Genomic DNA, 27,301 nt, shown 5'->3' with positions numbered 1-27,301 from the left:
ATCATCAATTCTTTTCAATATCTTTATGGCTCTCACTATCTTTTGCTCTCACTATCTTTTCTTAAAGCAAACTTTAAAATTTTAAAAATTAAATTTAAAAAGAAAAAATACCAGTGTGATGGTAGAAGATACATCATTGTACTATGTCTGAGAATGCTGATAATAATACAAAATTGAAGTGCTTAATTCATGAAAGACAATTACAACTATGTTCTATTCCCTTTTTAATGTTTTATGTTTTGTATATGTTTTAATGCCTAGAAAATTCTATAACTAAATTGAAAAGTACATATATCTTTTAAAATATACATAATGGCTTGATCATTTTGCTTAACAGACAGCATGAAAAAGTCACTTTTGGAAAAGGAATACTTATTAGAAAGAACAAATACGATTTAGGGATAATTATCATCCAAATAATTAAATTCAAACAAAATTTATTAAATGCCTATTATGAAAAAGTCAAGATGCAGCATGACTAAAAAATATGACAAATATTAAAAAAAGCACTATTTCAAGCCAGGCCTTTTACACATTCTAGCTGAGCTACTGTGAACAGTTCACTTAACCTCACAGAGTCCCAAGGCAATTCTCTAAAACTATAAATCCCAGAAGAAAAGCTTATCAACATACATGGAGGGAGTTTTCACCCTGGGAGGTATAGTTCTAGAAAGTATCACTCTAACTCCAAAATGTCTACAACACTATGTTAAGCACTTGAGGTACAAAGGGAATATTAAAATGGCTATTCCATCTTAATTTAAATGAACATCTTAAACATATGTTCTCAAAAAGAAAATCAAAGATCTATCAAGCTACTCAAGACAACATACTTCCTTACATCGTTGTATTAGTGTCACCTGAAATATTTTATTTTATCACCATTTTCTTTAATTTTTTTTTTTTTGAGGGGGAGAGACTGCTTTAAACAATTGACAATACTTGAGGCTTGGATATACTGGGAGGGAAGTAGTAGTATGTAGTAAAGTAGTTTAGCAAACCATACAAATTAAGGTGTTCAAATGAAAATGCAATCCTTAAAATAAATAGTAAAGGTTCCTCCTACATCTTCAAAGCTGAAAAATCAATATAAAGATAAGTTTATTGGGTTGTTTAGCCTCAGCTTATCAGGAACAACAACATAAAAGTGACAAAGTAATCAGAAAAAATGCAGAGTGAGTAGTTCCTGCCAAAGCATTCTATTTGGAAAACCTTTAGCTGTGCTCAGCACAGAAATTCCATAACAATATACTATTGGTTGACCCTAAAACTCAGCAGAAGCCTAAGGACCTGGCCTTATATTTAAGTAACACAAAGAAGCTCCAGTTCTTCTGCCATACTGTTATACCAATGAGGCAGGCTAGGCTGAATGATTTCACCCAAATTCTCAAGCAGTGAATTTGGCAGAGCTCCCAAAGTCTCAAATTGTATCCCAACGATATTCTAGCATGCTAACAATGTTCCTACCTGCACTTTAGCCCTCTCTCTCAGCTCATAGTCATTTCCGTGGCAAAATAAAGCATATGGACAAAGCAAAAGGAAACACAGAACTGAAATAAGGATAATCAGCAATGTGATGGTTCAGTCAAATGGCTCTAAATCTCATGTTGGGGCTTTGCAAATTATTAAACATCTATGATAAGGAAATCTATTCTTTATCCCCCACAGAAAGAAAATAACTTAAACTGTATTTCAATGAGTAAATTTTAAATCTAATACCAAATCACAGTAATCCTCAATGATTTGAGGGGGCATTATAGTAATTTTTAAGGTAATACAATATTATCCCAGAAGACTAAAATTAAACTATGTTATATACTCTACATTCTGTTTAAACTTCATTTTCAAACAGCTAAGGCAGAATTCATTAAGTTTATATTTCAATGCATTGATATAACACATTAGAAATTAAAATATACTTTAGAGCTCACCTATCAACATCCTCATTTTTAGGTTAAGGGAACTAAGATACTGGAAGCTTTGAGTAACATGTCCAAAGTAACATACTTCTTAGTGACAGAGCCAGGATTAGAAAGCCCAAGTATTCAGAAGTTAGCAAGATTATCTTCTAAGAGACTCTGCCTCCCCTTCATAAGGACTTTAATTACAACTAGACAATAGTTTACACATAAGGAAATTCTCGTTTGAAATATGCAATAGAAATGGAGACAAGATACTCAAAATTGCATTCAGGGCAAAATCTCTGGATTTTGTTTTGATTTACCTTTATTCTACCCACCAATATATCTTAAATATCAACAATAAGTATATGTCCTATTTAACGGGATGATCAAATTCCCTACCTTTCCTACATAAAGAGGATCTGAACCCATATATTCCTCCAGCACAAAGAACTGATTCCACACCCAGCTGCGCTTGGTCCGTGGCCTCCCTGACTGGAAATAGGGCTTTGATCTGGACCTTGAGAATTCTGCTTGACTCATCCCAGAAAGACACAGGAAAAGAGCTATTATCTGCAAAAAATGGCAGAACTCCACTTTGCCCAACTTCATCTTTTTTTTTTTTTCTTTCTTTTTCCTCTGTAAGAAAAAAACCTTGACAGGAGTACGGGCACAGTTCCAGTTGGCTTAGTAGCTCTAGCCTCCGGCAGGGTGTCAGCTGGGAGTCCAGAGATAATAATTTGTGGAGTGTTCGATTGGAAGAGGTCACCACTGCTGAATAGCCTTCACCAGAGAAATGGTGTAATAGATACCTATCAGAACAAAAGTGAAAAACTGATGTCAGGATATAAAACAAATAATGTCTTTCATATTTTACTTACCACCATAATATTCTATTTCTTTGAAGTATCATTATTACCTTAAGCAATAAGAATATTTTATTAACTCAGATGCTGAATTATAATAATTTTGCCATTTTTTTTCCTATCATATAAAAACTGATGAGGTAGCATCATTCACATTCCAAAAGACAAGATATCGAATCATGTTCTCTCCCAGGGCACATCATCTGAGCACATGATTTATGTAACACAAATGTAGGAACATTTTTTTCCTAAAGAAATTATTTTAAATGCTAGTCTTTTTTTCCTTCTATGTTGCAGCCAATTTTACTCATCTTAGGATCAGAAAGCAAAGCAGCTAAAAGCAGAGATTTATTCAAATGGAAAGGACATATGTTAGTTTAAATCTCTTCTATGAAACTGTAAAGAGAAATAAAGTAGTATGAGGTGACTCAAAACGGGTTGATTTATTCTGAGTCACAGAACACCAGCTGTTTTGATGTGTTCTGATTTCATTGTGCACTGTTAAAAAGCTCAGTAGTTTCCCAGTTTTCACATTTCAAATACTTCTATGTATGCTATGTAGAATGTTTGTTTCTATGAATCTTTAGAGGGGTCAAAAAATGAGACAAAATTCTGCGTTTAATTCTGTGTTGGCATGAGCCCAGCACATCCCTTTAGAAACAATTTGGAGGGAAAAAAGAAACCTTTTATGCTAATTTCTATTTATTTCAGTTTCAGAAGTATGATTATATGATATGTAAAATCAGTTAAGACCTATACTTTCTAACGATGCTCAAAACACAGTAGTGTGAGAATTTATGAGCAAATTCATTTCAATCAATATTCTATATCTTTGTTCTTCCTGAATTCATTTTACTGCCTATAAATACATCATCAATGTCATAATTAAGGACAAATGATTTTTATTCCACAGTCTTCCACTTACTTCCTCCAAAAGAAGAAAAAATTGTTTTATGAAGATAGAACCAGAAGAAACTTGCCTGTTATAATGGAACGTAGTCTACAGGTTTTTTAGAAATTATTCTCAGGTCAGTTAGATGGTGCAGTGGATAGAGTACTAGCCCTGAACTCAGGAGAAGCTGAGTTCCAATAAGGCCTCAGACACTTAACACTTTTTAGCTGTATGACCCCAGGCAAGACATTTAACCCTAATTGCCTCAGCAAAAAACAAAAACAAATAAAAAGAAATTATTCTTTTCCTCCCCTCTTTAAACACTTATCCTTCATGCAAAATAATTCCATACTAACTCATCAGGAATTTAAGACGCATTAAGAAAAAACAGCAAATTGAGAGAAAGGATGAAAAGAAAAAATAATTGAATCAAACAGTAAAATAGTTCTGGAAGTAGGTTAAATTAGATTTAATTGAGTCTGTGTTTTATTATACTGTACGGGCTAGGAATAGAAATGATTTTTATACAATCTTGTAATTCACTGGGAAGTCCAGAACATCCCAGCTTTTAGCTATCTAATACATGTCTGACAAGACAATAAAACAGGTCACATGGTAAAGGTGAAAAAACACTGGCTTTGGATGACACTTACTGTATGACCTAGACTAAATAATAAGTGTTCCCTGAACCTCAGTTTTCTCATTTATAAAAGGAGGGAAATGGGATAGATTATGATCAGCGTTTCATAGATTTAGAACATGATAAGAACCAGGGAACAATGAGTCTCATTCCCTCTTATCACATATTGAAAAACTGAGGCACATAAATATTAAGTGACTCATCTAGGAAATGCCTCTAATTTTTCCAACTCAAAATCTATGATTTTATGACAATCTATTGAATACTAGATGTGGAGTATTTTTACTCTCAGATTCCAAATTTTTAATCCTAAAGGCATAAATTTGAACAATGAACCTGAAAAAACTTCTAATGTTCAAAAGTCTTCCCTAAGGGTATTCCTTGAGGTAGTGCAGAGAATCTAAATGACAAGTAGATTGAAGCAATCAAATTTCTCTTCAAATTGAAAACATCCTCATTTATACTGGCTCATGGCTTCCCTAAGATATGGAGTATATTCCTAAAAAGTGATTTATAAATCTGGTTGATATTACAATAATGATAAATTATAAGCCCAGATAATGAAATAAAATGTACAGAACTACAAATTTAAAAAAATAAAGTTGTTTTTTTATAGATTTAATTAAATTATTGTCCCTGAAAACATGACCACATTTATAGTCGCTCATTAACTTATAAAATACAAAGCCATTTCTAGCTGAGATCTCCTGAGGATAGTATTCTCTTTTCTCACTAGTAGCCACTCTCACTACAAGAAGGGAATGAAAAGAAGCTAATGGAGCAAGTAAATAGTTTGGTTCAAGCATCTTTTTACTTCTGAGGTTGGGGTAGCTAACTTCATGGCTATTAGAAAAGTAAAGTGTGGCGAGGAACATTCTTAGTATCCTCCTTGTTGGACAATATAAACATAAAAAACAATTTTTATCCTAGGATAATGTTTCTACCTATGCACTAAATGCTACAAGAATGTATATGCCTATTAACTAGTTTATCTAATTAAAAGATTTTTAACTATAATTGAAGGTGAAAAATATCCAGATATAGTTACTAAAACAGAGGCAATAGGTATGGAAAAAACAGGTAATTAACTGTAGAAATGCTTTAATAGTCATCTGAAGAAAATGATTGGGGAAGATGTAAGAAATTACACTCCAGCTCAAAAATCTATATCAATGAGATGAACAAAGTGAACAAAATCTCAAACATGGTCAAACTGATATAACTTCAGACATTATAGGGTATGATTCATAATTCCAATATAATGATGAAAAGGGACAAGAGGAACAGATTATGGATAAGGGGAATGAGGGCAATAGTGTACAGTATGAAGATATATATACAGAGCTGAAGGAAGAGTCATGATGAATTGCAATTACAAAATACTGATGAAGAAGGAAGTAGTGGACATGTACCATAGAGCACCAGTGCAGCTGGGAAGAACTAGATGAAAATTTCCTCAAATAAATCATAAATCTTGCAGTAAAATAATCTATAGTTGTGATTGAATATGTCAGCTGCTACTGATGGAAATGTTTTTGAAAAGCAGAAATGTGTATAAATTATAAGCATTAGTTCAAAAGCAATGAGAGAGATAGAATCAGAATTTAATTCTGGAATAAATCATTAAGGAGAAAGAGGAAAAGAATGTGGTATTTAAAGAATCTAATTTGGCTGAATAGGAATATCAACTATGCCTACTGGACATCTCTAACTCGATGTTCCATAGATATCTCAAACTCACTATGTTCAAAATAGAACTCATTAATTTCTCCCTAAACCCTTCCTTCAATCCAACTTCCCTAACATATTAAGGGCCCAATCATCCTTCCAGTCACCAAAAGGTATAAAAACTAGGTGTCATCATGACACTCAGCCCTCATATCTAATCCATTGTCAAGTCTTGTCACTTCTACTCCTACAAGGTCCCTTTTGTAAACTCCTCTCTAGTCATATGGCTGCCATTATAATGCAGGTCCTCATTACTTCATGTCTTGACTATCTGAAAAGTCTTCAGGATGGTCTCTCTTCCTCAAATCTCTTTCCATTCCAATTTATCCTCCACTCAACTTCCAAAGTACATTTATTAAAACACAGGTCTGAACATGTTTTCTTTCAAAATTCTGCTTAAAAGCTATCTTCTACTGGAAACTTTTCCCAGTTCAAATTCACCACACCCCCAACTCTACTAGTAGTGCTTTCCTCTTCTGAAATTACTAAATACACAGATAAACATATGTTCTCTCTCTCTATCTCTCTCTCTCTCACACACACACACATGCACACGCATTCATAATGTACAAGGGATTTTTGTTTTGTTCTTTCTTTTCTTTTGTTCTTTTCTTCCTTTCTTTTTCTTTTTCTTTTCTTTTTTTTTTACTGTCTTTCCCAGTAGAATATAAGTGCTATAATTGCAAGAACTGCATTTATGGGGTTTTTTTTTTTGGTTTTTTTTTTTTTTGTATCTCTAGCATATAATACAATGCCTGTCACACAGTAAATATTTAATAAATGCTTGGTTACCAACTTGGAATTAAACATGAAATAGTGATTTAAGCAAAGACAGATAATTGAGGATGAACACAAAAGTCTTGCAATCCATTAAGAATCTTGGCAAGAAGTTCAAAAAAAAGCAATATGACCTAGATTCAATGACAATTTAAAAAACAAAAAAATGAAACTTTGTAAAGCTATATTTCAGACATAAGAAAGATCAAGGAAGGGATAGAATTCTGCTTCCAGTAAATGGGATGATGACTATTCACAGAAGGTAAGGGAAGTCAATAAAAGTTTCATTTTAGCCACAAATGAATCATAATGAAATTTGATATTTACTTAGTGATTTAATGTTTGCAAAGCACTTTGTATAAAATATGCCATTTACTCAATCTAACAACTCTCTACAGTAAATCTACAGTAAATAGATAATTTAATTCCCACTTTAAGGAATAAAGGTTCAGAATTTAAGACACTTTGTCATGGTCACATAATTAAGAGTAAGGAAGAATATGAACTTAAGTTTTCTTGACTACAGATCCATCATTCCATCTAATATACCATTCTACTATATTGTTTTATTTGTATTTGAATTTTTTTAATTATAAACTATTCTAGAAATCTCCCTTGTCATTTAAAAGATTATATAAAAATGTTTTCTGAGTTCTAAATGAGTATCTTTCAAATGAATATTTGCCATATAGTCAGTTGTGAAGTTCTAGATTGCCTGAATTGTAGAAAGTTTGGCACGATGGATATAATGGGTATCAAGTTATATCCTATAATATCTTCTCATTCTCCCTTGCTAAATCCTTCATCTATGTCCCTCTCACTCCCTTAAGGCTTGGTCCTAATATTTCTCTTCTTTCCTTCTTCTCTTACCTGTAGCTCTGATTAGTGGCCCTGTATGTAATTATCATCTCTATACAAGTGATTCCCAGATCTACCTTCCCAATCTATCTCTTGCTTGTTCAACATTTCAAAATAGATTTCCCATGAATAACTTAAATGTGGCATGTCTAAAACAAAACTCATTATTATTCTCTTAAATTCATGCTTCTTCTAAGCTGCTTATTACTGTTACAGGAATTACTACTCTTTCAGTCACCCAGGCTTTCAGCCTCTGTTCAACCTCATTCCCAACCCTTCTCTCACCCATCCTACATATCCAATCACAATATTGCCTGAATACATTCCCCTTTCTCCAATCACATTACTAAGTTTCTCCTTAGAAGAATACTTTCAAGATGTCCTGATCACATCGTGTGCATAATTAAATGTTTTTTAAATAGTTTGCAAAAAAAGGGAAATATAATTTATTAAAATTCACCCAAATGCAGGGTTTCATAACTTCTCTCTTCGATTCTTGCAATGGCTTTTTCATTGTACATCCTACTTCAGCTATCTTAACATACAATCCCTTCTCCATATAGTTGCCAAAGTGATTTTCTTAAATTATAGGTTTGACCATATCATCCCTCTATTCAATAAATTCCAGTGGCTCCCTTTTCTTCTAAGATAAAATGTGAAAATCTGACCCCTTCCTATTTTTGACTCTTTTAACCCATGAATACATTACTCTCCACCTAAGAGCTCTACTAACTAGGCATACTAGCCTAGATGCTAGTCTTCTTATACGTGATATTTTATCTTACATTTCAGTGCATTTTCTCTGGCTAATCCAGGGATCTAGCTCTAATACAAGAAGTATTAGACACCCTTGGTTTTTTTGACTATTCCACACAAGTGCCACTTCCTGAAAAAAAGTTCTTTCCATGACCCTGTACCTTTTCTTCTAAGGTAGTTTTCATTTACTCCTTATCTTGCATCAACCCAATGTTGTATATTCTATATATTGTATATTTTATATATTGTATGTTTTTATATAATTTAAATTCTGTGTGTGTGTGTGTGTATATATATATATATATATATATATATATATATATATATTCCTTAATTAAAACTTTTTTTTTTTTTTTTACAAATTACCTCTCCAGACCTCAAATACCCATCTGTAAAACTGAAGTGGTTAGATCAGATGATCTCTAAATTTGCTTCTGATTCTAAATAAATGATCCTTTGATCAAACACTAACTGCTGGTCAGAAGTAATACAACTCCTAGTCAGAAGTAATACAGATGATGACACTAATACTTTTTCCAGAAATAAATGTTATGAAATTTATAATGTTTGCACTAATGACTCTAGTTTTAGATTTTAGCAATAGATTAAAATTATATTTTAGTCAGCATTCTTAATTCTAAGATTTACATCTACATGCAAAAGAAAAAAGTTAATAAATTATCATTACTTTCATTCTACATTCCTTGAATAGTCCTTTTACAGGACATATTCATGTCATTAGGACACGAATATCCTAATATGGTAAATGAGAAAAATGATATTCACAGAGATTAACTGGTTTATCCCAAATCATATGACTAGAGACTAGAAGTTGGGTTTTCAGAGAAAAGGTTAGTAATGACATAGCTCATTGACCCACATCTAAATGTAAAGGATGATGACAAGCAGACAATAGAAGTCAGCAAAATATGTTTTTCATTGAAATTAACAAGCATGCACTAAGCATATTCCTGGTGCTATGCTAAGGATAAAAATACAGTACAAAAGCAAAACAGTCTCTTCCCTAAAGGAGCTTGCTTATACTGAAAGAGAAAGCAAATGCATTTATAAATACATGCATAATATATAAAAAAATAAACAAAAGGTAATTTGCAAAGAGTGAATTCTAGCTAGATTGGGATGGGTATGAGAACAATGTAGAACCAGATAAGATTAAAGTTAAAATCTATTTAAGATTTACTTAATACTTGTAGTTCAAGTTTCCCATCTGAAAAATCTGACATTTTAATCATAGTGTGCCATATGCAATCATGGTTTGCAAAGATGTTGAGAGAATTAATGTTGTGTCACCCAAATAGCACCCAAATGAGAAACACATAGTAAATATGAGGAAACATCAATATATTAAAAATGAAGAACTGGACAGAAGAAGCAATTAAAGTGTGTGTCAACAGAGAGATGGGGTTGTGACAGTGAGAAACAACTGATGTATGCATGTACTTTACTAATCACCATGTAAAGCCAAAAGAACTACAGGGAGCCTCCCTAATATATCAAGTAGAGTCTTTTTTTTTTTTTTCTCAAAATTCACTGGAAGAAATAGAGATGAAAACCGAAAGCATATGCAATCATTGATAGCTTACGATCTACATCTTTGAGAAAAATCTTCAGTAATACCTTTATATGTAACCACTGAAGAATCGAAAAATTTACAATGCTTGAAAGAGGGAGAAATACTCTATAAAACATCAATTCCCATCATCATCCCAATACCATCATTCCCAACACTCTTAAGCATGTGTTTGCCATAGTAAAGACTTAATTTGGGACAAGGTGAAAAAAAAGAAGAGATAGAATGAAGAGGGAGCATTGGCTTATTAAACAATGTCACAGGAGATTTTAAATGCTCCCCAAAAAAGTACTGAGATGGTATTTTAGCCCCTTCTTTCCCCATGGAATCTTTTAGACTTTAATGCATAAAGCTTTCAAGACAAGTCCTGGGGAAAAGCAAAGTGTGTATCTGTGTTTAAATTTCAGCAGAACAATAATGAAGACTCAAAACACATCCTTATTCACAGAGGCAGTATGGTGCAGTAGAACGACTAATAAATTTATAATGCTGAATTCAGAGTTCCTGTGAACTCAGTAGGTAATAAAGTATGAATGTTATGTTACATATACACATAAAGAGAGTTTGTGGTATAGTACAAAATTGAACTTGATATCATGAATATGAGGTCAAAATCCTATTCTGCCATTTATCATCTGTGTGATTTTGAACAAGTCAATTCTCTGGGCCTCAGTTTCCTCCTCTGCAAAATGCAACTTTTGGACAAGAGAATGTAAGGTCCTTTTCATTTATATATCTATATAATCTTATGATCATTAGTTTTTCTGGTACATTTTATAAAAGCAAAGAATAATCCCTGGCCTTAAGGTTAGCATGCATGGTTAACTCAGGACCAAGCAGGGAAGCATTTGACTCTTGGTGTGTTAGGCACCGGTGGAGAATCATTTGAAGATATAACTGCTAATATTCAATATGTGACTTACCCAGAAGGGCTTTAGGCTTTGAGAGAGCCCTATGTCTATTAGTAAAAGAAGGCACAGTGATAAATTTTAATCCTTGGGGTAGAATGACAATTGCCACCCAGACTGTGACTTGCTAAAGGCTTTGCCAGGAGAAGACCACCTGTCAAATATAGGGATTTATTCATAGAATATTAACTCTCTACTTTGGTATGCTGTGTCTGAACCAGGAAGGGGAATTTTACAACCACACAGCCCATTCTTCTGCCTTTATCACTTTTACTTTCACAACATCCCACACATAGAGAATAAAATGTTTTATCCAAATTCTTTACCTATTCATGTTTATTTCCAAATTAGGGAAATACTATTTCCTAAAGCTTTTGTGGAGGTCAGAGCTTTTACCTGCTTCTTTCCCTACAAATTCCCAACAGAAAGAAAAAAATGAATTCTTAATAATTTTTAAAAATATTTTCCTTTAGGTCCTCTGTTCAATGATAATTATAGCCTTAAAGATCATATATATGTTAGGGGAATACATATGATTTTCTCGAATCTGTTTGCTGATTAGGAATAAATGCAAGGTATATTACATACTAAACCGGATTTTTCTTTTGGTTGTCCTATTTACATCTATTCAATGTAATCATCCATGTTCAAACTCATTTTAACAGCTAGTCAATCGATAATCCTTGTTAATTCCATTCTGCATTATGTTTCACATTGTTTCCTATCTTTTATATCCATGACCAACAACCACAGATCCCATCCAAGGCTAGCAGAATAAGCTCTGTGGGAAGCTCTGCTCCTGTACCCCTAAACTTACTGCCAACATTCCTTTCCCCTTTTTCCCTCATGGCTAGATAGAGCTGTTTTTTAATCTATCAAAGTCCTTGCTCTATCTCCAATGCTCAGACCATTTTCAACAGTACTGAACTAAGCCCCTACATTCTTTATCTCTCTCACCATTTCAAGGCAGCTATGGTTACTCATACTACTTGGAAAAACACTGAGTCACTAAGTATAATCTTTAAAGTAAGATGGAAGAGCACCGGAACATTTAATTCTCTTATTTGGTCCATTGGGCACACAATCTGCTCTGTTACCATGCTTTGCATACCTTCAAATATTGAGATCTGACATGCCATTTAACTGTATACATGCCAGATCTTGCCATTTACTTTGAAACTGCTTCTTTGGGACTACCAGGATTTGCCATTTGCTCTGCAGCAATACCCTTAAAAACCACTATTCTTCAGCAACTTTATGAATGTCTCCATGACAGAATGTAAATTCCTTGAGAGCAGGAGCTGTTTCACTTATCTATTTGTATCCCTGACACTTAGCACATAAGCATTTAATAAATGGGTGGTCATTCATCATTCTGTTCCTATTGCTTCCTCTCTAGTACTAATCCTCATTATCACCATCTTCAATAGATTTTTATATCTATGTATCTACATCTATATAATATACAGAATCACTTTAAGTTTTATTATGCACTATAAAATAAAAATATTGTTCCATTTAATGCACAATAAACCTATTAGGTAGTCATTGCATTCACTGTTTACAGATAAAGAAACTGAGGCTGTCAAAAGTTAAGTGAATTGTACAGGATCATTCAGTATGTGTCTGTAGCCAAATCTAACTGACTCCAGACACAAGTCTCTACTATGCTACCTAGCTGTCAGATATAGATATAGACATACACACACACACACACTCATTCAAAAGCAAACATGTAGACAACTAATAATGCTATGCTGAACTAAATACAAAGATGAAACAGATTTCATTGTCAAGAAGCTCATATAGTATTTGTTACAGGCAAGAATATGTTGATAAATGTTTGATTCTCAAAAAAATAAAAGAAAAAGCTTGCAGGACACATGTTTAATCTTAATTTTCTTTAATCTAAGTTTCTTCCATCATTTTTTTAAAGTCTAGAAATCACTGAAATATAAATCCAGCTCTCATATCTAATATTTGTAGATTCTCAAGGTATATAAGTGCTCACATTGAAAATTTAACAATCAGCTCTTACACATATGCATTCTAGACATGTTGACTTTCTGCTAATTATTTTCTTTGCTTTCCTATATGTGACTATTTTATCTTACCTGGAATGCCTCACTCTCTCTTCCAACTAATCAACTATATATTGGTGATTTTCACCTGTCCACCTGCTGTCTAAAATGCAGATGGATTACCATTTTATCAACCTTTCTCCAGCCTTTCAGGTAGAATATGCAGACTACATCCTATCCCTCCCATTCTCCCAACTTGCTCTTCTCTTCCTCAAGCTAACCTTTCCCAAATTTAGTATGCTTACCAAGCCTCTCATTACATTGGTCACCTATTCTGAACACCAATTTAGCAATGACCTTTCTAAAATGTGACAACTAAACATGAGCAAACTATTCTATATTTGTTCTGACCTGGACTGAATATAAGATAATTATATTACCTTCCTTTTTGCTTTTTTTCCCCCTTGAAACACGCAGAAGTAGTTTTTCTATATTTATGTTAGCTAATTAATATTATAATTACTTTCTTCTGTGTCAAATTCGTTACATTTAATTATAATTTTCATAAGAGTACAAGCCTCTTTTAAAAATTGTACATTTTCTACTCTCTAGTAAAGTCTTATGCAAATAGAAGAATTTCTAGCTAAATAGTCTCACAACACCTGGCATAGCACCTAGGGCATACATAATATTTAATAAATGAACTGATTTAGAGATCACCTAGTTCAATTCCCTCATTTTATAGCTGAACAAGCTGAAGCCTAGAAGTATTAAGTGCCTTACCCCAGATTGAATAATCAGAACTAGGATATACAGGCCCTTTAATTTTAAATCTAGCATTCTTTTTACTGTAGCATGCAATATAAATAGTTATCTCAATTGTTCAATTGACTTGAACTTAGATTCAAGTTTAATTACAACTCTACCACTAATCAGCTGAGTGACCAAGTCAAGTCACTGAACCCAATTGAGACCTTTATTTCACTATTTATAAAAGGAACAATGTTTACTCTATATCCAAAGTGTTTTGTAGTTCTAAAATATTATAATTTCCTGGTTGTTTTAGCCTACCTATATAATGATAAAAAAGATCTAGAACTAATATACCTTTCCAAGAGTTTGGGGGAGGAATACACAAAGGCCAATGATGAAACTGCACTAATGTATAAGGGGAGATTTTAGGAACATGATATTTAGGGCCAACATCAATCCTAGAATAATGAAATCCAAAACCTCTTCATCAGCCTACAAGAAAAAGTAGAGAATTAATAGTCAATTAGGGACCAGATTAGATTTTCTCTAAGTTCTCTCCTTAATTTTCAATGATTCTGCAATGATTTTCCAATCTGTTTTAAATGAAGAAGGAAGAAGCAACAGAACAAGAAAATACACGAAGCTTAAAATGGTCAGAATTCCAATTCTGTCCTCTTAGAATTTCCAAAACACAACTACTAACAGTATCTATCTCTTCCCTTTTCACTTATAACACATCTAAGATAATCTTAGTTTGTAATTTCAATAAAATAATGAACCTCAACACCCTTTGGAAAGTTTCATTAAATTTAACAATAGTTGAATGAAGCATATTAAATAATAGCAAATTAATATAATTAAAATATTATTTTAAAATATTATTAAAATAATTTATAAATTACAAATAATTATATAAAATATAAATGAATAAAATAATAAAATAAAAGCAAATGTTTGTGAGTCAATTCTATTCTCCCCTATCTGAGCTATCACAAAGAAATAAGGAGATTTTAAGGATCCTCTTGTGATCTTCAAGGAGTTAGTTTTCATTCATAAATAATTGGATAAATACAGTTCTCATTCCTGAATAAGCATGAGCATTACCTCTGCATGAAACATTCTAGAATTTGCTTATGCAAAGTCAAAAGGGAATATAACCAAAAAGTAAATTGAGGTTTGGTAAAATGCTAATTAACTTGGTTATATTGGTTTAGTTGCTCTTATTTAGACAGCAATTTATAAGATCAAAGTATTAAAAACCCCAAGTATCAGGAAATTGTCTTTAGTTAAAAGATATTCAATGACTTCATAAATCTAACTAATCCCTCATCTCTCTTTACTCACTTTTGAATCTCAAAGAAAAGCAATAAAAGTATGAAGACCAATTCTGATATCTTCCATTGTATCAGCTGAAAAACGAAGGATTTTAAAAAGAATAAAGTAAACATGTATATACAGATATGTATATTCTCCCATCTATTCTAGATATTTAAAATATCAACTAGTCTGATGATCTTTTATATATCTGGTATTTTCCAGCATGCAAAAGAGGAGACAGAGAGAGAGACTCCAAAAAAAAAAAAAAGTATACACAAAAGTCACATTAACAAAGATACTAGTAAATGATGGTCAAGATCTGTTGGACTGTGCATTTGATAGCAAGCCAACAAGCATTTATTAAGTGTCTACTGAATGCCATGTACTCTGCTTAACACTAAGGATACAAACATGTCAAAGAACAGCCACTGAGTTCAAGTAGCTAACAATCTAATGAGGATGGAGGTGTTGGGAAGTGGGGGAGAAAAGACAACATGCAAACAACTAATTACAGACAGGATGTCCTTCAGTTGTTTGACTCTCATCTGACTCTTCTTGAATGCATTTGAGGTTTTCTTAGCAAAGATCCTGGAATGTTTGTCAATTTTTTTCTCCAGATCATTTTACAGAGGAAGAACGAAGACCAATAATGTTATATGACTTGCTTGGGGTCATACAACTAGTAAGTGTCTAAGGCCAAATTTGAATTCAGGAGAGTGTCTGCCTGATTCCATGCACAGGACTTTCACCACTAGCTGCCACTAATAGTATATATTCAGAATAAACTGCAGATAATTTTAGAGGGAAGAAAGTAGCATTAATAGGAACAGGAAAAGCCTTCTTGTAGAAGTTAGCTCTCAAATGGGTCTGAAGGAAAAGTGAGGCAAGTGACCTTGCCCAGTCTTCCCTCATTTAAATCCAGTTCCTTTGCATGTCATGCCAACACCTCTCTGAGTTCATGGTCTTCTTCTAGAAAGACAAACAACAAGGATTTTCATTGAAACTTTGCTTATGAAGCAAGGTGGCAAGTATAAAAGATTTCTAAGAATAGGAGAGTGAAAATGCATGGCTTTGGAATATGGATATTCTCATAGACTGCCAATTTCCTACCTCCTAACAATAATCTTAATTTCCCCCCTTATTCTCACCTCTTATTCTGCCTTTGTCCACTCTCCTCATTCCTAACACCGTAAAAATAAAGCTAGTGATGGAGAGACAGCATAGTATAATAGAAGAATACTGAATTTGGAGTGGAGATTTTTGTTTCACTTCCACCCCCAATCCCCATTTAGTAGGGACTTGACCATTAGTAAATTATTACACAATTTTTCTGAGCCAGTTCCATTATCTGTAAAAATACAGATAATAATGTTTGTACTACTCACCTTAAAGAATTGTGGTAAGACAAGCACTTTGCAAACCTTAAAATACTAAGTAAATATATGTTATTAACTAAATAGATAGTTCTAGATAAACAGGGTAAGTACTGCTCATCCTGCCAATTATGACAAGCCTTCTTTCACCAAGAACATAGCATATTTAGCTTTTGGCTGTCTGTCATGTTCCCTATTTCTACTTCAGAAAATAGCTGTTTTTTCAAAAGTGTATTGGTGAACATTTTAAGGTGACATCAATACACATGTCAGCACAAGACAGTTACAAACATGTTGTATTATGACTTCCAAAAATAAATAAGAGTAGCTTAAATTTAGGGGATTGAAGATGCCAAAAAGAAAGTTTTTTTTTTTTTTTTTTAAATGGAGATTACCCGTTTTGTGACAAAGAAAAATATATAGCCAATGTCTTTCTTTGAAAGACTTTCTGAGAATAGCTATTGGTCTAATAATCACTTTGAAATACAAACTTTGATCAGCACAGAAAAATTATTTATTAGGCACTGACATTTAAAAGCTAAGGTTTCTTTAATGTTTATTACAATATTTTTTCAATGTATCTTTTCATAACTGAAAATGTTTGAAATGTTACTATACAATTTATGTTTATAATCATCCCACAATACCTTATTATACAAAACAGAAAATCTATACATGAAACATCAGGCATAATACAACCCAAATGTTAGAAAAAATAATCCAAAAGGAAGGGGAAAATTAGGGAAATCAGTCAGGCAGTATACACAGAATCGTCATTATTTATCTGGTCTAAAATCACTTTATCATGCTGTCTCATTGTTCCAATTATTTTTGTTCAGCTAAGTGGCAACACATTATTTCCAAGTAAATGGTTTATTATTCATTTATCTTTAATAGATAAAATGATTTTATCTGAACCAATTCATTATTTTAAAATTTTCTCAGCTTTTCTGCCCTACTTAGCATCTCTATGAAATCATTTTAAAAATCAGATTAAATACCTATCAACACTGGTGACTAAATGTTTGTTCCCACTTAAAAATAATGAACCAAGACTCCCCAATAACTAAAACTGGTTTTATTTTTCAGCATATAACAGCTGCTGAACTACTGGTATAAAGTTAAAAATCCTTCCTAATTCAAGACAACATTCTGAATAAGCCAAAATAATTTACTTATTAGAAATTCTCAAATAATCCAAGGTAAAGATGTCAAAGGATGATTACATGTCTAATAATCACAAATTGATGAATATGTATTCTTTTTGAGGAGGTAAGAAAGCACTATTCCACTATTCTCTGTGCTTTCTAGACAACATGATTGACAATGCAATACTCACAGAAACTCTTTTTAACTTTGAAAAAACTTAAAGGGGAGGTAAAATATATTTTCCCTAACCAAGTGTAAGTAGTTAATTGGATATCTCAGGGGAAAAGCCCAGTTGCCTCTATCACTTTAAATAACAAACAAAATATATCCAATTATTCAATCTTAAATGTCTTGAGTCATCATCATCTGTAACTGTTTTAAGGATAATTAGTTAATACAACTGACCAGTTCATTGAATATTCCTTTTTCATACTGACATTAAACTGCCAATTCATTGTTTTCAGAGACAAGTTGTTTGTTTGTTTTCATTTCTTATTTTAGTGAAAGGGAACAATGTCAGATAGAAGGGTAATCACATCACCGTGTAAATGAATTCTATAATCACTAGCTTTAACATTTCGATTTTCTAGGAAAAATGTAGAGGAATAAAATGCTGATTCAGAAAAGTGATATTTATAGAATGATCCATGAGATTCAGAAAAGAAAACCCACAAGGATTGGCTACTAAACATTTCCTGAATCTTGCTTATATTTTCTTAGATATTTCACTGAGTAATCTTTAAAACATTATAATTTGAAAAACCATAACTGTAAACAAGGGTGGGACTGGGGTTAGGGTGGAGGAGTCTTGCTAATAGTAAGATAATGTCATTTTAAAATTGTTTTAAGGTTGTACTGTCCTAGAAAAATATTATTTAATAATTACTTACACTATATGTGTGTGTATGTGTGTGTGTGTGTGTGTGTGTACATCCATACAACACACATATGCTTTCCTGGAAAAATACATCCCTTTAATTTTATTGGAATAGTGAACCTTTTGACAAAATGTTACAAAACTCTAAAAGAATTATTATTCCTTTTTACAAGTATGTTGTACTATAAAACTTCTCTTGTTTAGTCTGGTGGAAAACTCATTTTTTTATTCAGTAATCACAGAATCTAAAAAAGTTGGAAAAATCACCAAAAGTCATCAATACCAAATTAGGGCTTATAAAGTAAATCTACCAAGTGACCATCTCACTTTTTTTTTTTATGAAGGCTTGAATAAAGAAAAAAAGCTTATTAACCTTCAAGATCAGTTTATTACAATTTTGAGTAAATAGGAGACTTTTCCTATTGCCCCTAATTCTGCCATTGGAGGCTAAGGAGCAAGATTTAGGCTTTCGAAGGAACCTCAAAGTTAATCTAGTCCAATTTCCTGAATTTAAAGGTGAGAAAACCAAGTCTTAGAGAAGTAACATGGCTTGGATAGGCAGAAAGTGCCAGATCACATATAAAGAATACCAGAATTTGAACTTAGGTCTTCTGACTGCATATCCAGTACTCTTTCCAGAATATCATCCCTTTTCAACATGCTGGACCTTCAAATATTTAAGGCTATTATATCACATCAAGACTTCTTTAGTCTAGGCCAGTTCTTTCAAACAATTTTAATATGACATGACCTTGAGTCCTTTCACAATGCTAACTTCCTTCCTCTGGATGTTTAACAATATCCTTCCACTCTTAACTGTCTATTTGAAAATTATCTTACTTCAGGCAGTCTAGGAATAAAGAATAAGCTTTCTTAAGTACTTCATAGTTTTTCCTTCAAAAACTAACAATCATCACAAGGTTTTCCTCATGATAGCTTCCCCCTGTTATAGATTGATTTGAACCCAACATGGATTTAAACAGGTGTTTTAATAATGATGATTTATATCAAGACAGAAAGTCAGAAAGATTACCTGTTTTCCATAGATGACATTTAAAAAAAAATCAATTATCCATTGTACATCAAAGCTAGAAGAGACCTAAAAGATCAGAGTAGTTTTACCCCTACATTTGACATATGAGAAAATCAAGGCCCAGGGGAAAAAAAAATCACTTGTCCAAGGTCATACAATGATGTAGTGGCAGAATTAGGCCTAGAACCCGGATCAAAAATCTTGTTATTAAACACATTGCCCCCAGACATGTTCAATACAATCTTGAATCCAGAAACAAATGGAGTGTGTGTCTATGGGGGAGGATATATACTTATAAAGTACAATATTATTAGGGGCATAAAGAGGCTGCGGACCACAGGTTTAGGGGGATAGGAATTAACAGCAAGGAGGAATTTCAGAAGTCATATTTGTAGTTGATTGCCTATGGCCACAGATTTACTCTGTGGATGAGGCCAAGATTTATGAGACAGAAAGAAAAAAATAATAAGGCATTTTTCTTCCCCTTTTGGATAAAGCAGTGGTGTAGGGATTCCTGAGGATTTGTAATAAAGAACATGAGCAAAGATAATCAGAAGGCCACTCTTCAAGACAGGGATGAATCTAAAACATTAACTGAATGAAATATGATTTTAAATAGGTTTAGTTTTAAATGGGTCAGTCTATGTGAACAAAAGCAATTTACTTTTTTCTGTACAGTTCTGTGAAGGTCAAAGAAGTAAAATTTTCATACTTCAATACCTTCTCTCATAAGTAGAATTTGAGCATCTTCATTAAAGAACCATACTACCTGGAGCCATATACCCCCTGAAGGAGAAAAGAATCCCTTAAATGAGGTGTCTACTGGTGTGTGTAGATGGGTGCTTGTCCAAGGACATACTTTTAAAGAGAAAGGTGTGAGTTAGCAGGCTTAAATTCAAGTTTTCTTTTTCTTCCTTTTCCATTTCAACTTCTTTTTCCTCAAGTCCTTTTAAAGAGAAAGGTGTGAGTTGACAGGCTTGTATTCAAGTTTTCTTTTTCTTCCTTTTCCATTTCAACTTCTCTCTCCTCATGCCCTAGCTTCTTTATACAACTGCATCAGCCAATGGTTAACCATAACCTTCAAAACAACTCAAAGAATTCCTTAAAATACCATTTTAACAATGCCAAGTAGCAGGTACTGCCTTCCCTGGATCAATAGTAAGAAATGATTCATTATTTTCTTCCTATGCCTTCAAGTCTAATAAAAATAGATTCCTTTTATAAGGAATCTTTTTAAGATGGTATTCTGCAATTGACTAATTTCACTAAAATTTAATCTTTGCCACCCTGAATACCTTAGAATCAGACAGTCAAGCCTAGGGCAATATCACTTAGAGGAATAAAATATTTGTATTGAAGGTATTATTTGGTATAAAGTAACAACTCTAATTGGAAATTCTGTTGCTATAACTTCCAACTTCTTGATCTCTCTCTATATATGGCTACAATAGTTTCTGATCTATTCTCTTAAGAATATTTCTTTGAAGGGACTACTAAAAGTTCAAAATAGTTTCAAGAATTATAATAAGGATATGTGTTCCCAACTTTCTTCTTCAAAGATGAAGTTATTATTATTGTTGTTATTTTATATAGTTAGGCTAAGGACCCTCTAATTGTGCTTTCTCAAGTCAAGAAACTGTGATCAAATCCATTAGCTCCCTGGGCAAGAAAACATTTACAACTACAGACCACAATCTCCCACAGTTAAGTGGCCTAAATATTCAGGCAGGAGCCCTGTAAATGAAGTACTTTGCCTGTAGTGCATCTGGTTATCAAACAAGGAATGAAAATTTCTCCAAATTGATTATAGTGGCCCTCTAAGTTAAATACAAATATCCTCTATCTTGAATTAATGGATTTAACAAGGAAATGGAAGAATAGGTAGCAATTAACTAAACGGATCCCATATGCCATAAAGAGAAAATAAAGTAACAAGTCTGAAGTAGTTCAGAGTGCTTCAGAGTTAATTATGTAATATTACAGTGCTGAAATCTATTTTAACATAAGATTTTTTTTTCCCTTAGATAGGAGTGCATGTCTACATAGTAATATGCTTTTCAAAATTTACCCTTACCTTTATATTATATCAGATGTGATTTATATCTTTAAATGCATCATTTTAACTTGATCTATTTATAGAATAACAGTAAAGCAGTGTTTCCCAAAGCAAGCATTGGTAACAATACTGAAACACGAGTTTTTCTGTATCCCTACAAACTCATTTTCACTATTTTGGCAGTGCAAAGTCTCATAATACACCAAGAGGGAGAAATTATTAGGGGTATCTTCCTGCAGAACCTCTAAAATCCCAGAGGAGGCACTCGTGTATTGCTACTCATCACTGAATGTGCTAGGCTTGTCAAAGACTGTCACATAAGAGTCCTTGATTCACATGCCTTCCTCTCCTGTGCTCAGTTCAGCCCAATTTGATACTACCCCCATCTGAAACCAACTCATTCTTATTGACAAGGAGGGAAAAAAAGCAATTCTCAGTGTCTACACAGAGGCGTTCATGCACAAAACTTCGATAATCAAGTAATGCAGGTGACTTGACTCTGAAGCCACTGACAAAGATAATGTAATAGAAAGCTGTGAAGTCTGCCAATCAAGTTAAAAAAAAAAAACAGGTATTTGTCCATCTCATAGTGATCCTATACATAAGCAAGGAGTACAACACTTAATTTAAAACCTTACAGAGACCAAGAGAGTTGAAGCCACACAGCAATAAATATCCACTATAAGTGGGAACAATTTATATGTTTAGCACCTTATAAAAGATGTTTAAAAGATCTGCTTAAGGCATTATTTGACTCAGCACAAGCAGTACTCACTTTTCTTCATCATGGATTTTGTGAAGATTTTTTTTTTTTTTATTTTGCTATGAAGGCAACTAAAATTTTATATAATGGACAGGCAGGAAACTGAAACACACACACACACACACACACACCTGAAAAAGACAGACTGTAGATATTTATATACTTAGGAAGGATGAACAGAAGCCAACTCAGTGTGCAGCATACACTTCTTCACTGGCCACTAAAGACTCCAGTCAATTCAAGGGTAAATTGCTCTAATACAGATGCTTTACAATTACCCTTTTATAAGAAAGGGTAAAAGCTCTGTGCTATTAAATCAATAAAAGTAGACTTGAGAGAGTTGTGTGGCTGTCAGCTGATGGTTAACACAGTTCTAATGACCTATAGCAGCTCTTAATTACAATAATATCTTACATTATAAGGACACAATGCCCTTTTATTAAAGCTCCAAACCTTAATAGCTTTTAGCAGGAAGATGGCCTGCACACTGATTATTGTGTTTATGTGTGTATGTTTTTCCCCACCAGCACACTTTCAACATGCCATACTAGATAAGACTATTAACTTTGGATATTAACCTAATTGCTTCAGCTGTCTGCTTCCAATGTTAAATACTAATGCCGAAAAAAAAAAGCCTTTCACATCTTTCTTTCTTCTCCTCCCTCTACCCTTTTCTTCCTACTATAAAAGTTATCAGTTTGTCATTCTGCTTCATTTTATCCTGGGTAAGTTTTTATTTTAACTCATCTTATACTCAATACTCCTAAAAATAAAGAAGAAAAAATAGCCATCAGAATTCTCCAACACGGTAATAAGGCAAAGTGCTGGGATAAATACAAAGTCAAAATAGGGACTCAAACAGGAAGTAATGTTTGGTATCCAAGTGAGGTTACAAAAATACACTAAAGCACATTCTTTTAATTAGGCACTACTAAATTATTTTTCTCAACCTGTTTTCTGAACAACCTTCACACTGATCAGGTACTGCAGGCTGTAACATGATAAATGTAAGTACTATTTTTTTTTCATTAACCCTGAAAATTCTTGATTTACTAAACTCTAAAAACAAGGTTCAATTGAGTTGTTTTATTTTCTTTTTAATGATGTTCATCTGATTTACAGCTGCACTGCATACATGGCTATCATTCACTACATTGTTTAAAAAATTCCTTTCAGAGAAAAACACCAGCAATAAAAAAGTATGCTCTGGAAGGAAAAAGAAATGAGACATAGTTAAGTCTTCAAAAAAGTAAATACTCCTATATCTTTTGAATGGGTTGAGGGGCAAGATAAAATTTGCTTTTAGGTTACAGTATTTTTTCATACATCCTTTATTTGCTTCCAAAGTCTGATTATTCACTTCCATATGACAGAGGACAGTGAAATGTCTTGTTAAAGGGATTATGAAGTGAATGTTTTTTTTTTTTTCTTCTTCAAGTCTCTTCTTTCACTAGATAAGTAGTCTATCAATCAGGAGATTTTTCTTGCATTGGGAAAGGATTAAAGTATATACACTGGGTTCAATTTGCAGAATCCGAAAATCTTTGTTAATCTTGGCCCCTGGCCTTCCTTCCCAAATCAGTTAATCCATTTCCCAAACATGAATTTGGCTTCCAGCTCCGATTCACCTTAACTAGACTTAAGACAACAAAAAGGTAAGAAAGGTCTTCAGAGAGCCAATTGGTTCTTTCTCTGTCATTCAAATTGTAGCTCAGAGTACTTAGGACTTCAGCCAGTATGGAAAGCTAACTAAGCGTCAGACAAACTGAAATCAAAGAAGCATGATGCCTGAGTATACATCCAACATACAACATAGTGGAGGGGAAAGAGGTCACTAATCAAAGGCTAAAGCACTGCAGAGCCAACCTTATCAGTTGAATACTAATTACAGAAATAAAGCCTTATGTGACTTGATTCACATTTAAGAATTGGTATCTATAGTTTAAAGGAATGGAGGTGGGGGAGGAGAAGATCTTTTTCGCAACAGTAAAAACCTTTACCCTTAACCCAACAACTCCACATCGGATTGGTGTTGAATAAAAAGACTGAGTTTAACAGCCACTAGTGAGGAGGCAAAGGACCTGAGGCACTCTCAATTCCCCCCACCCCTTTCAAGTGTGAAAAAACTGTTCAGACTTCCGTATAACTATGGCCCCATCTAAATGTTTGTCGACTGACTGACTGATGCAAGAGGATTTAGGTTATTTCGTCTTTTCGGAACTATTTGTAGCGTCACATCTGGTGTCTATTCCTAAAGGCTTTCAAGATAGTAAACTGTTTTCTCAATATGCATACCGTGTTTTCTGCGGAAGCATTTCATATCAAACGGCAGTAACTTTTGAATTCTAAAGCTAATTGCAAATAAATTCTAGCCTCCTTTGCTCCTCCTGTTCAGACTCTGGTAATACCTGGAGAAGGCTGAAAGGACATTAAAAACAAAACAGAGATTCCAACCCTTGAACCCAAAGAAGAACGGTGCCTGTCCTCTTACCTGGTATTCCGTTGTACCCCCTCCCGTTTTAGTCACAAACTGCGTGGGTATTTTAATCCAAATGGATACAGACTCTCATCAGCAAAGAACTCGCGGGCAGCTCTTAAACATGTGCCTAAGCCTCTCTTAGCTCCGGGATGAACTTGCATCGCCCAGCATCGAATCTGTGCTCTGGACCGCTCCGTACAGGGGGCTCCCTCCCTCCAATCACATCACACTGCGCGGCGGGCGCATCCAGTGGAGGCGGAGGGCTCCCCTGGAGCTCGCTCGCTGGGCGAGCAGACTGCGGAGAACTCCCTCCCTCCCTCCCACCCCAACCCAGCCTGCGCGCTCGCTCGTTCGCTCTGCGCCTCCTCCCTCTCTCCTCTCTTCCTCTCCTTTTCTATCCCTCCCTATTTGCCACCCTCCCGCTATTCACAAGAAGCTGGAGCTAGTCTGGGCTCGATGCGGAGTGGGCGGCTAGCCGAGGGAACCCGTTTCTCTGCCCGGCGCTGCAAAGACAGAAGTCGGCGATGTCAGGAGGGAGCTCTTGCGGTCTTGCCCAACCGTTACTCATAGGCAAGAGGTATGGAGAGAGGGTTTGTTCCAGTAGGGAAAGGGACAGGGAAAGGGAGAGCGCAAGAGGAGGGGTAGAGGGAGGAAGAGCAGCCCAGAGAGAGGTTCACCGCGCCTGGCGCCTGCTGTCAGTTCTGTCTGAAGGCGGCCAGAGGAGGCACTGAGACTTTTTGTACCTCCCGAAGACCCAATGGTGGCTGTGGAAAAGGAATTCAAAAAAGGAAAACACCCTGCCAATGCACGCTCTCGCGCGCGCGCACACACACACGCATACACACAGATGTACACACATGCACGCACCCTCCTCCTCCTCCTCCAGCCTTTTGACAGAATCTGTACAGATGGATTCCTTTGCATGAAAATCGGGACGAGGGTTTAAGGGGTGGGTGGGGCGGGGGGCTGCAGACAATCTTTCTTGTCGAGTTATTTGCATTTGAAAAGCTAGTAGCTAGAAGAGTTTAAAAATTTCTTCACACACCTCTTAATTTCCCTCTCCTTCCACTCATTAGCTAATCATAGAATCCGTGATCAGTTGAGTTCCAGAGGCTTGAAGGAAGTCAAAGTCATAAAACTGATCAGAACTTATAGTTTTCTTGCTTTTTATAGTTTGTCCTTTCAATCTCCTCAGCCTGCCCTAGTTCCCCGTTCTTTGCTTACTGAAATTCTCTCTCCTTATTGGCTTCTCCTTGTAAAAACTTGTAGTGTGTATAATTTATTCCCGATGGGATGCCGAAGACCTTTGCAAAGTGAGGGCATGTGTGATTTTATTTAGAACAAGCAGCATCAAATTGGGTTTGCTTTACTTTCACTCTTCCATTACTTTATTCAATTCCAATCCAAGTAGAGAGCTGAGTCTTCTGTGATAAAGGCAAAATTAAGACCTATAGAACAAATATATTTGCTATTAGGTATATTTTTATTTTGTCCTCTGAATCAATGGGATATGTATTTTTTGTAGCATATTCCCAAGAGCATTCTGTAATGGGGTCAGGGTGGAATGAGGGGTGGAAAATGAAGGTCTGTAATTAGACGTTTAAGGTTTAAATTCTTGTTTGTTCTTTAGTTCAGTCCTGACTTTTAAGGAAATCATTAAATCCCAGTGGACCTCAGTTTCCTTATCTGCAAAATGACAGAACTGAACAAGCTAATATCGAAAGATCCTTCTAGTTTTAAAACCTTAGGATTCTCTTAGCTATAAGAAATGAGGAATTTTTCATTGAGCCAATTATTCTTATATTTCTACCAATAGACCTTAGAATCTCTTTCTCTTTCTCTCTCTCTTAATCCCTCCCTCCACCTGTCCCTCTTTCACCCTCCCTAATTTCACTTGAACCAGTCAGCAAACAAGCAAACATAAACTCATTCATAACTAATGATTCCAACATCCAGAATTTCAGGTTATGCCTTTCTTCACCTCTAGTCCTCACATATAGATGGGCATGCAGCATACTTTTACTTTGCCATTATCCCTTCAAATCCATAATGTTTAAAAGGTAATGTATTCTTTTCACCCCAAACCTCTCTTCAACTTACTATGCCATTAAAAAAAACAAAACAAAACAAAACAAAAAACCTGTCACCAGTATCTCTAAGTTTTTTTTTTGTTTTGTTTTGGGTTTTTTTTTTTAACAGACCTTGGAATCAGTTGTGGTATATCAGAAGAAGAAGGGGCAAAATCCTTATTATATGACCTTGGTGAGTCCCTCTTAATCTCAGCATTTTCATTCGTAAAATACAGATAACCTTGCAGTATTAAAATTATTGATCTTTAACTGAAGACCTATTTCCATATGATCTTTCTGATTTTTCCCTTTTCTGGAGTGAAGAGAGAGTATTGGCCCAAGAGTCAAAAGCACCTGAGTTCAAATAGGTTCATAGCAGTTACAAGCTATGTGATTCCAGTCAAGTTACTTCACCCTGTTTGCCTGTTTCTTCATTTGTAAAATGAGGTGGAGAAGGAAGTGACTAACCACTCCAGTATCTTTGTCAAGAAAAC

The 27,301-nt window shown here is 34.3% G+C and overlaps 1 protein-coding gene across 2 annotated transcripts in view; it reads right to left on the bottom strand.

The window, feature by feature from the left end:
• CDH7 (cadherin 7) overlaps positions 1–24,934 on the bottom strand; it is a 212,836-nt gene extending 187,902 nt beyond the window's left edge. Inside the window, exons 1-2 of one of the 2 annotated variants that reach the window (XM_003760086.3) lie at positions 24,751–24,934; positions 2,304–2,713 (exon numbers count right to left, since the gene is read on the bottom strand). In XM_003760086.3, coding sequence (XP_003760134.1) covers positions 2,304–2,513 — 210 coding nt within the window. In that variant the 5' untranslated portion in view covers positions 2,514–2,713; positions 24,751–24,934. Of the gene's footprint in view, positions 1–2,303; positions 2,714–24,750 lie in introns of those variants that run through there. The other variant, XM_031946685.1, reaches the window with a different exon arrangement.
• Positions 24,935–27,301: the final 2,367 nt, after the last annotated feature.

This window comes from Sarcophilus harrisii, chromosome 1, assembly GCF_902635505.1.
Source record: "Sarcophilus harrisii chromosome 1, mSarHar1.11, whole genome shotgun sequence".
Taxonomy (NCBI): Eukaryota; Metazoa; Chordata; class Mammalia; order Dasyuromorphia; family Dasyuridae; genus Sarcophilus; species Sarcophilus harrisii.
The sequence above is the reverse complement of the archived record's forward strand: the minus strand, read 5'-3'. Positions and strand labels throughout refer to the sequence as shown.